The sequence below is a fragment of the Tupaia chinensis genome, unplaced genomic scaffold, assembly GCF_000334495.1.
Source record: "Tupaia chinensis unplaced genomic scaffold, TupChi_1.0 Scaffold000014_1, whole genome shotgun sequence".
In the NCBI taxonomy this organism is placed as follows: Eukaryota; Metazoa; Chordata; class Mammalia; order Scandentia; family Tupaiidae; genus Tupaia; species Tupaia belangeri.
The window spans coordinates 2,707,123-2,718,702 of NW_006159444.1; the positions used below are offsets into that span (position 1 = coordinate 2,707,123).

The following is an 11,580-nucleotide window of genomic DNA, read 5'->3' on the forward strand; positions in this document are numbered from 1 at the left end:
GGTGATCATGTCTCAATCCCTATCTCCTCCATTTTGCTCTTAGGATCTTGGGCACACATACACATGCACCCAATATGAGTTTAAGCCACTGGGTCTGGGACTCCAACTGTGGTCGACTACATGGGAGTCCAGTGACATAGCCATTATGTATATGGTTTGTTTTTAAACATATGTTTGTAAGTAGCTTCCATGTTGGCTGGTTTTCATCAAACTCAGGGTAAAATAAGCAGTTTGCGTTGTAGTTTTAATGGCATGTTCGCACAAATGTCTCTATTATTCTTACTTAGGATTCAGAATTGATTTTTGTAGTTTTGAAAGCATAGGGTTCTTTTGGACAAATTATTTTACACATCAAGTTTACATGGGAGTTTTTCTGTAATTTATCAGTTGAAATATTATTTATATGATGCCAAGATAGGGTCCTCACTATAACAATCTGAGGCTGGCATAAGGTGGGTCAAATCTTTGGAGGAATTTCTTTTCTTTGTTAACTGTGTAAAACTGGTAGTTGTATACCTTTAGTCTTTCTGATACTCATTTCATTATTTCAGTTCTATTGACAAAAATAATTTTAATATAACTGGAAAATGTCACATTTGTTCAGTATAGAAAGATTAAAACCCTGGAGTGATTTCATCCTGCGCGGCTGTTTTCAGGAGCCGTAGTCATTTTCTTCTATCTGCCTTCTTGCCCACCCAAGTGCATACCACCACCCCGTGGGAGATTCAGTGGACATGGACATGAACCCCCTGAGGACCCAGAACTATCTTTTCGGTTGTGAACTAAAGGCCAACAAAGATCATCACTTTAAAGTGGATAGTGATGCAAATGAACACCAGTTATCATTAAGAACGGTCAGTTTAGCAGCTGGTGCAAAGGATGAATTGAGCATTGTTGAAGGATGGGCAATGAATTATGAAGGCAGTCCAATTAAAGTAACACTGGCAACACTGAAAATATCCGTAAGGCCAACGGTTACCCTTGGGGGCTTTGAAATAAGACGACCTGTGGTCGTAAGTTTGAAGTGTGGTTCAGGGCCTGTGCATATTAGTGGACAGCACTTAGTAGCTATGGAGAAAGATGAAGAGTCAGAAGAAGAAGGGGAAGAAGATTGGAAACTCTTAAGTATATCTGGAAAGCGATCTGCCCCTGGAGGTGGTAGCAAGGTTCCACAGAAAAAAGTAAAACTTGCTGCTGATGAAGATGATGATGATGATGAAGATGATGATGATGAAGAAGATGATGATTTTGAAGATGATGAAACAGAAGAAAAAGCTCCAGTGAAGAAATCTATACGAGATACTCCTGGCAAAAATTCTCCAAAATCAAACCAGAATGGAAAAGACTCAAAACTATCAACACCAAGATCAAAAAGGTCAAGAATCATTCAAAAAATAGGAAAAACTCCTAAAACACAAAAAGGACCTAGTTTTGTAGAAGACATTAAAGCAAAAATGCAAGCAAGTATAGAAAAAGCGCATTGAACAGTCCTGGGTGCTACTGGTAAATTAAGCCCAAAGATGGGGAGAGAGGAAAAGGAGAAAAATATAGTCCATACTGAGTATCATCAACAATACAGACTGAAGCCTTCTATTTTAATCTCAGTCTCCTTCCCTTATTTACCACCCACACCCCCTCCAGGCTGGAAGCAATCTCTCCCCCACAGCACTTTCTTTGGACTGCTGTGGTTCAGTAAGTCTTACACTTTGCTTTGTATTACTTATACTTCTGCCTCACCTTTTGACCATGTTTTAATCACCTTTGTATTGTCATAGCTGCTCAATAAATATTTGAATGAATCAAATAAGAAAATAAAGAAAGCATTAAAAATAAGTGAAATGAAGAAAAAAGTAATATCACTGCCAGAAATAACTATTATCATTTTGAAGTATTTCTAAAAATTGATTGTAATGTAATCATCTTTTTATTCACATTTTATAAGTACATGTACAAGTTGCTAAACATATACTCTTCCTTTACTACCAGAAATAACTATTATCATTTTGAAGTATTTCTAAAAATTGATTGTAATGTAATCATCTTTTTATAAGTACATTTACAAGTTGTTAAACATACATTCTTCCTTTAGTATCCATAGAAGATTGAATCCAGGGTCCCCTGTGGATATCAAAATTCCTTACATAAAATGGGACAGTATTTGCATATAACCTGTGCACAACTTTCTGCAAACTTTAAATCATCTACAGATTACTTACAATAGCTTATGCAGTGTAAATGCTATACAAACATACAGCTGTTAAATTACATAATTTTTACTCATATTATTTTTCATTTTAGTTTTATCATAAAAGTATTTTCTATCTGCATACTATTGTGGTTGAGCCACAGACATACAACCCAAGGATATTCTGTACTATGATTTTAAAGCTGAATTACATCCATCATATGAATATTTCATCATTATTTTAACCAGTACCTATTGTCGTCCATACATATTCACATAAAACTCTTGTTATTTTATTAAGGCCACTTCCAGTAAGTAAGAAGACACCTTTCAAGGCTTTATAAAACCAATTCTGAATCATCTATGTAATGATAACTCTCTTTATATTTTTCTTTTTAATATCTCATATAATATTTACCATAAATAATAAGATATTAAAAGCTCTATTCTGAGTCATCAATAATTAGTCAGTCATACATGCATTATAGCAATTATTGCTAAATACTAATAACAAGTGTGGTAGGTTCAACATTTTATTCAGTGATTGATTAATCATGAGTAAAAGAATGAAACCTTAATTTGAAAAAATAACTTGAAGATTTCTAAACAGTTCTCTCTATATACTTAATATAAAATTATTTGCGAGAACAGTCATCAGGAACATGTATTGAATTAGAGGGCTGTTGGAGATAGTCCTGTTTCCTGTACTGAATTCGTAGTGAGGAAAATAATCAGGACTGAAAATCATCTGCTGTGTTGTTGTAATGAGGACAAAGCAGAAAGTGACATGACACGAGGCAGCATCTGGGTGCCAAGCACTGGCAAAAACGATCGCCAGCTGTTTTTAAACTGTCCCAGCTCAGCCCTGCTCCACGGAGGCCCAGAAGTCACTTCCTGAACTCTCCATTAACAATCTTAAAGTCAAAGCCATAATCCAAAGAGTTTGCTAATTTTAATATGTGTAATGCAAATTTGGGGAAATTATTAAACAATGATTATAAATTAGGCAGTAGCTACTTTTAAAAAATCAACTCACTGTTTTACCTCCATTTACAAAAGCAACACTGAAGAAATTATAGATGAGAAACCAGATCACAAGATCTCCCTAATATTCGAATTCTCAACCTCTTTCCAGACGTGTTATATAAATAGAATAAAAAATCATTTTGTATCTCTAAATGGATTTTAAAACTTTATTTCATTTAAATAATAACAGGGAAGATGAGATCTATCCTCTTAACAAATATTTAAGAATACAGTATAATATCGTTGACCGTGGCACAATAAATAGACTTTTAAAAAAAGATAACAGGGATGTAAGTTTAAAACATTACCATTTCTCTTCTCTTTAGGTTATAGTGATGCCGGAGGCCCAATATAAAATCATTTATTTTGCTTGGAAGTAATAATAAAATATATAGTTGCTAATGAATTTAATACTTAATCAAAATATGTTCTGTTGTCATCGATGATTTGATTGCAAGCATACATGATTTGGTTAAAAACATCATGTTTTTTTTTCTTCTTTATTTCTAGGGGAGATGTATGGTTAGGGAAGCAGGAATACTTTTTTCACAAAATAGAGTCTGCATCTAAATCACAACATGTAACAGAAAAGTATGTTCTTTTTCCTCAGAAAGTATAGCTATGCAAAGAAACCGGTGTCATACCTGTGTTCCCCAAGTAAGGTTTTGCTCCCAAGAGCCATCTTAGATGTTACTTGTAGAGATTTCTATCTCCATCTATCTGTACTGTTTTTGTTTTTCTCAGATATTGCAATGTTCTCAGTCTGGTTTGCCCCCGTCAAGGATTGTTTCGCGAGACAGAAGGTGGTCAGGCGCAGCTCTGTTGCTTCTCTTCCTATTTCTCCAGGAACTTCTGTTGGTTGGATGAATGACGTTATCAAATCTGTTAATTTTTACGTTCTTGAACAAAATTTTTAAATGTAATTTATGAAGTAAGAAGATGTTTAGTGGCAATTTTAGATTGGGGGTGGGGGTGACATCACAGTCCTCTGCACAGCCAGAGAAACTTTGGTGACACTTCACAGTAAGGTCTTTAGGACTTTGGAAAGCCCAGAAACATTTCTGAATGGTCAGCTTTGACACCTGATTGAAATTCAGACTTGAGTCCAAAAGAGATTGGCTCAAATATATATAGAATACAGTGCTGATTACTTTCGTAACACATATTTGGTTCCATATTGATGCTTCAAAAAAAGAAGTAGGAGATGGATGAAGAGAAAGAGGAGGAGAAAAGAGTCTATTTGTGTCCATTTTGCTATTATTATTATTTTTGGGGTCCTACTAATCGCTGTATCTGAAAGCGCATTGGCAGAATATGTTTCTTATTTTTATTAACTTGGCATATTGTTAATTCCCAGGTTAAAAATGTATGCCCAATTAAAACAATTTGGGAAAGTATGTAGATCTTATAGGGGAAAAAATAAATATGTACAACATTTGACATGAGAGGACTTCAGAAAATTTTGGCAAAATGTGTGTAATTTAAAAACTACAGGGGCTGGCAGGTGGCATGGTGATTAAGGTGCTGGACTCCCACATGGCTGACTATGGTTTGAGTCACAGACCTGGAGGCTTGCTTTCTCACTTTCCCTCTCTCTCTCTCTTGCTCTCGCTCTGTCCCTCTTTGATCAACTTAAAATAAATAAATAAAGTAAAATAAATTAATTCTTTAAAAAAAAAAAACTATGGGACTGGACCAGCAAATGGTATAATGTTTATGTCACTGATTCCCATGTAGTCGACTGCAGTTCCAGTCCCTGACCTGGCGTGTGTGCCTAAACTCTCAAGACCAGAATGAAGGAGAAGGAATTGCGGCATGGCTATCCCTCCTGAGGGGTGATTTCTTGCTTTCAGTCTCTCTGTCCCTCTCTGTGTCTCCAGTGAGCACTCATACCCTATGGCAAGAATATCTCTAAAAACAAACAAAACATGTAACAACTATAATAACTAATAAACTAAGTAACAACTAATAAACTATAGGACTAGCAGGCAGCATAGTGGTTAAGGTAACTGGATCCCTCATGGCTGACTCTACCTTTTGAGTCCTGAGTTTGGTGGCTTGAAAAACATGATGAGCATGTATATTTGCATGCACAAGATCCTGAAAGGAGAAATGGCATAGCCATCTCACAGGCAAGGGTGCTTTCTCACTTTCTCTCTCTTTCTCTCCAGCACGTGCACATGCTCTCTAGGAAATTTTTAAAAAAATTTTAAAAAGGGAGAAAAAAAGAAGAAACTACACGTTCATTTCAAATATCTTTGTACTAAAATAAATTCATACTTCTACTTCACTTTTCCATGAACTTTCTAAGTTATTTCATACATGGACATTAAATGGAGGATATTTTCACTTCAAATCATTCTTTCGTAGTTACATATTTGGACACTAATTTACATACGGACAAGAGATACAAGAGTAGCAAAAAAAGGAGGAATTCTAGATGCATCTGAAGAGTTCATCTATTGCTATGGAAACAGATACATCCTAGCAACAGCTGCTTGGTACATAGCTGACATGCAGAGCTTGAGCTCTCAAAGAGGAAAATGAGCCATGAAGAAATCTTTAATATAAATATCATGTATATTTTTAAAAGTTCAAAGTGGACAGTGGAAAATTTATATGTAAATATATTAAAAGAATAAAGTTATAGAAATTGAATTTTATTTTCTCACTAGCATAGAATCTGACATATTACTTTGTGTATTGCATTCACTATCAATATATAATCCCAACTGCAAGATAAAATGCCACTTATCAGATGGCCATTACTAGTTGAACATTTTTTGCTAAGTCTGGAAGATGTCTCAGTCATAACATTTACTATACATACTTTGTTCCTTAGAATCTTATTAGTATAAAATATTTCAAATGTTTCTCTGTAAAAGATTGAAAAAAATTCAGATGAATGATTTATTATTAAAGTTTTTACAAATGTAATGATTACATCTTGCTTTCTTCCTTTAAGTTACTGAAATAGTTCTCGTATGCATTAAATTTTCTGGGTAAGGACTTCAATACATAATTAAACAAGTATTTATTTTTATAAAATGAAAATAACCACGTATTTGTCATAATTTTGTATCACTTTGTATGAGTGACATGTGTGTACGTATGTGTATGTGTTCATAGCAAATAGTTTCCAGGGAGCTGAGAATATTTTTCTTCAAGTTTCAATTGTGACAACAGTAATAAAATCACCATTAAGTAAGGGTCTTTTAAAGCTGTGCTGTAAAATTTGCTGGGTCATAGAAAGTTACAACTGGAATAAATCAAACCTTTATTATTTTTAAAAAGCTTTTCCTTCTTTCCTTTATTTTTAAAAAATGTATGCATTACTTTCTTCCATATTGAGAGAGAGATATTAACTCCCAGCATGGTCTTAACACAAGGATCCATCCCTAGCCTTCAATCAGACCTGGATCATAAACAAGTTTGTGCCTGAAATAATCAAGGAGGTCTACAGACTTGAGCTGGGGACCTTCCCATATAGAATTGCCTTGCAAAGCACTGTATTTTAATGACACATCACTGTTGAATGCTCAAACCTTTATGCTAATGAAAATTAGTATGTGGGGCAGAATGAAGTGTTTGCTTATTATTATTATATTTTAAAGTAATGTATTTACTCCCTGTTTAAGTATGGGACTCAATGTGTGAGATTTCTTATGCCAGAATCTCATCAAATATAATTATAAAGCAAAGCATCCCACTAGGGTTAATCACGTGTTGAAGAAGACACCTTAAAAAGAGTAGGGAGGGAACCAGCAGTTAGCATAATGGCTATGTCGCTGGACTCCCACGTAGTCGACCGTGGTTCGTGTCCCGGACCCGGTGGCTTAAAAACTCACGCCGGGCGCGTGTGCATGCGTGCCCAAGATCCCGAGAGGAGAATGGAGGAGAAGGGATTGCGGCGTGACCATCCCCCCTGGGGGGTGATTTCTTGCTTTCTGTCTCTATGTCTCTCTCTGTCTGTCTGGCGAGCGCACGCGCCCTACAGTGAAAAATCTCTCAAAAAAAAAATTTATAGTTTCCTATAGGGCATATGTACTTACCAGCTTGCCAGAGAGAGACAGAGGAAGAGAGAGAAAGTGAGAAATCACACCCAGGGGGAATGGCCACACCTCAATCTCTTCTCCACTCTTCTGTTGGGATTTTGGGCATGCACACATATGTGTTCGGTGTGTTCTTCAAGCTATTGGGTCTGGCATTCAAATCACAAAGTTGGTCATGTAGAATCCAGCTGCCTTAACCATTTTGCCACTGGCTGGGCCTCCAGTAGATTTGAAAATTTTAAAACATTTTATTTAAGGGTAAAATAATAATAAATATGAATCACTTTGGGTATCTGGTCTCAAGTCCTGTTTCTGATTTGTGTTGTATGGCTTAGTCAAAGAATATTTTCTTCTGTCTGCATTGTCTATCATGGAGAACTAGAGAAAACCCAAAACTTTTTTGTGAGTATTTAAGTGTTTAGGAAGCATACATGAAGTGATTTCACAAAGTTTGAGTAAAAATGAAATAAAAAGAAAAATATGAGTTTATTGGTTCTGGTAAGTGGCATGGTAATTTACACACTGGACTCCCTTATGGCTGACCACAGTTCAAGTCCTGGACCTAGGAACTTGCGTTTTCACTTTCCTTCTCTCTCTGTGTCTCTCTCACTAGCATGCGTGCCTTGCAGAAAATTTAAAAATAATAATAAAGTTAGTTAAATAGTTCTTTAAAAAACATGTGTTTATTTTGTTGCAAACAATTTCAAAACTCTTGAGTAGTTTTTCCATAATACAAAAATTCCAGGAACTTTTAAAAGACCTCCTCATACCATTATCTACCTTGTCAAGATCTCAAGACCGTGGTTCAGAACATTTAAATGTCTATTTCCTATCACATAGAGAACCATTTTCGTGATTCAAAGAAATATGCACTATGATTGCTGATTTTCATATTAGGTGTATACTGGTAGAATTACTTCTCAGTTGTGATTCATAGTTCTTATTTTGTAATATTCAAGCACTCATTAAATCAAAATACATTATGATAGTCTCCCTGAGAAATTATTCCTATTTTATTTTAATTACATCATCATCCTTCAGGTAACAATATCAAAAATCTGAGAGTCATCCTAAGTATTTTTTTTAAATTTCTGATGGGTTACATTCAATCCCTACGTCCTATCATTTTTATTTCTGTTTTTAAATAATTCTCATGAGTTACTATAACAGGCTTCTAATTGCTTTCTCTGTTGATGTCTGTTTCATTTTGCTCAGACGTTTCCACACTTGCTACCTGAGCTTTCAAAATTCAATTTAATTGTGTTACTCTCATGCTTAAACCTTTCTAATGGCTTGCCTCTCCCTTACCAATAAAGCACAGTTTCTTCCACTCAATACACCATCCTCTAAGACTCGACCCCTGTATTTCCTGCCTCATATTCCCTTTATTCTTTAAACTCTAGCAGCCATACAAAATTGTTTTTGATCTGTGCTAGCTTACACTAGTATACCTTGACTTCTGGCTAACTCTTTTCCTTAACCTCTAATTTAAGTTCCATTTATTTCTCAAGATTACCAGGCATGTTTTCCTAACTTTTTTTTTTTAACAGAGAACTACAAACATATATCAAATATATCAAAGAGCATAATGAAACTTTAAGTAATCATTACTCATTTTCAACTACTACTCCACAGTCCAATATTTTTCATGCATACTTTATTATTCCTGAGTTATTTTGAAGGAATTCCACTCATTATATTATTTCTTCTGTGAATGCCTTAGTGTACAGCACTTGTAAAGATAACTCCTGTTTTAACTAAATCCCGATTATGTTGTATCAGGTCCTTTATTGTGTTGTTAAACAGAATTATCCAAGACTAGATGATTTATAACAAATACAGGTTTTTGATTCTGGTGGGGGGAAGCCCAACAGCACATGACTGGCATCTGGGGGCCACTGTGGCTACATCACAGTATGACTGAGAGAAGAAGGCAGGTCTGCAGGTATATGCAGTGAGAGAGAGACAGACAGACAGACAGGACAGAGACAGGAAGAAGAAAGAGACTTTTCCATTTCCTCTTTCCATTTTCTCTCTCATGCTCCCAGCCTAGTGGATGAGACCCACACACATTGAAGGCAAGTCTTCTTTCAGTCCACTGACTCTCATGCCAATTTTGTCTGGCAAGACACCCACCCACAATAAAGGTGGATCTTATTCTTAAAGGGCCCACCACCTCTCAATGCCATTACATTAGGAACAAATTCCAACCCATGATACCTTAAAGACAAACCATTATCCAACTCATAGCAGACATAATGTAGAAATAATTACCAATAATTCCTTAATACTATAAAATATCCAGGAAGTGTTTACTGCCAGCAGGAGGCCACAAACTGTTTAGTTTCCTCTATTTTTACGGTGTAAGAAGCTCTTATACCCTTGAGTTATGAATTCACTGGGGTGGTGAAATGATGGTGTTCCAGCTGTATCATTCTTTCCTCATTTATGCTTATATTATTTTAATAAATAGAAACATCCTTTCATCTTCTATTTGGCTATCAGTGGTAGATATGTTTTAACAGTTTTTGAAAAAGTAATAGGTAAAAAATTTTTAAAAATCTTTTCAGAATTATTACAAACTCATGACACATATTTCATGTTATTCTCTCCATCTTAGTTTTTTTTTTTTTATTGAGCTTAAATTGTCTTATTTTTTGGCCAATGGGAGCCTTCTTAGAGTGGCTCCTGAGTTTTTCACTGACTAATATTTTTAGAGATTAATTTCAATTTCTTCCTTCCTTCCTTTCTTTCTTTTTATTTATTTTAATTTGACCAGAGAGAGACAGAACTAGAGAGAGAGAGAAAGAGAGAGATGGAAAGTAGGAAACAAGCTGCCAGATCTGGGACTCGAGCCATGGTCAGCCACGTGGGAGTCCAGCGCCCTTAACCACCATGCCACCTGCCGGTCCCCTTTCTTGTTCTTAATATCTGATATAGTAAGATATGTCAGGCTCAGCTTGTTTATTTATTGCCCAGACCTGAAATCAGCCATTTCTCTAATGAATTATTGTATTTCTTTGAATTTTGGCATCTACATGCCCAGCATGTTTTTTGTCACCAGTCTGAACATCCAGCTCCCCTATCTCCTACGCCACAGGTTTGACCCTTTATTTATACTTCCAATTCAAATGCAAGACCATGGGGATTTTTTTCCGTCTCGTCTATCTTATTTCTATATCTATCATCTCTCTCCATCTCTCTCTCTCTCTATATATATATATATATGTATATGTGTGTGTGTGTGTGTATGTGTGTGTGTGTGTGTATATATATATATATATAAGTTTCATTCTAGGGCATGTGCAATTGCTGGATAGAGCCAGAAACAGAGAGGGAGGGAGGAAAGGAAAGTGAGAAATCACCACCATGAGGGATAGCCATACCACAATCCCTTCTCTCCCATTCTCCTCTTGGAATTTTGGACATGTACACACATGCCAGCATGGTTTTCCGGCCACCAGATCCAATACTCAAACTGAAGCGGAAGAGCTGACCTTGTGGGATCCAGCCACCTTAACCTGCATACCTCCTGCATACCTCCTGGTCCCTATCTTTATCTTTTTACTCCTACACTAAGAATACTGATTCTAAAAGGTATTGGTTATAGTAGAATAACAAAGAGGTATTTAATTTATCTCATAGTATAGATATAACAGTGTCTTAATTACAGTATAAACACTTCTGTCAACAATATGATTCCTGTGGCCAACAGGTGGTGTGGAGGTTAAAGCCCTGTACTCCTACATGACTGACCATGGTTTGAGTCCCAGACCTGGAGGCTTGCTTTCTCATTTGTCCTCTCTCCCTCTTTCTCTCTCTCTCTCTCTCTCTCTCTGTGTGTCTCTCTCTGGTGAGTACTCATGCCATATAACAAATTTTAAAAATAAGTAAATAAAATTAAATAATTCTTAAAAAAATATAATTTCTAAAAATAGCTTAAGTATTTTTTTCAGTTCTTTTTATCTTTTCTGTCCTGCGTACTCTATCAGTGATACTAAATATCTGATACATTTTAAAGTCACTTAGTGTAGCTCCTCTCTGGGTATACCTTAAACAACATCCATAATTAGGTTCATTTGTTTCATTGTCTTAAAATTTCTTAATTGTCTGTTGATGATAATGTGTATAGTATCCTCATCTGGACTGGTGCAAAGTGTATTCATGTCGGAAGAACTCACTTTTCTAGGGAAGTGATGTATACTGATTGAATGTAGAAAAGCAATTAAAATTAAAAAAAAGTTTCTTAAGAATTTTTAAGAATGAAACCTTTACACAATTTTAATATTTTTAGAGAGATGTTTGATATAGGATCAA

At 35.5% G+C, this 11,580-nt stretch overlaps 1 protein-coding gene across 1 annotated transcript; it reads left to right on the top strand.

The window, feature by feature from the left end:
• The first annotated feature begins 734 nt into the window (after window positions 1-734).
• On the top strand, window positions 735-1,398 carry LOC102482552 (nucleophosmin-like). Its single transcript, XM_027769999.1, has 2 exons — window positions 735-1,284; window positions 1,370-1,398. Exons 1-2 carry the CDS (start codon window positions 735-737, stop codon window positions 1,396-1,398), a joined length of 579 nt encoding a protein of 192 aa, XP_027625800.1.
• Window positions 1,399-11,580: the final 10,182 nt, after the last annotated feature.

Bases quoted from the DNA above. Each gene is read 5' to 3' on its own strand.
- LOC102482552 (XM_027769999.1), top strand. From the start codon at position 735: ATGGACATGAACCCCCTGAGGACCCAGAACTATCTTTTCGGTTGTGAA. The intron at 1,285-1,369 runs AGAAATCTATAC...AACACCAAGATC, and splicing joins AGAAGAAAAAGCTCCAGTGA to AAAAAGGTCAAGAATCATTC.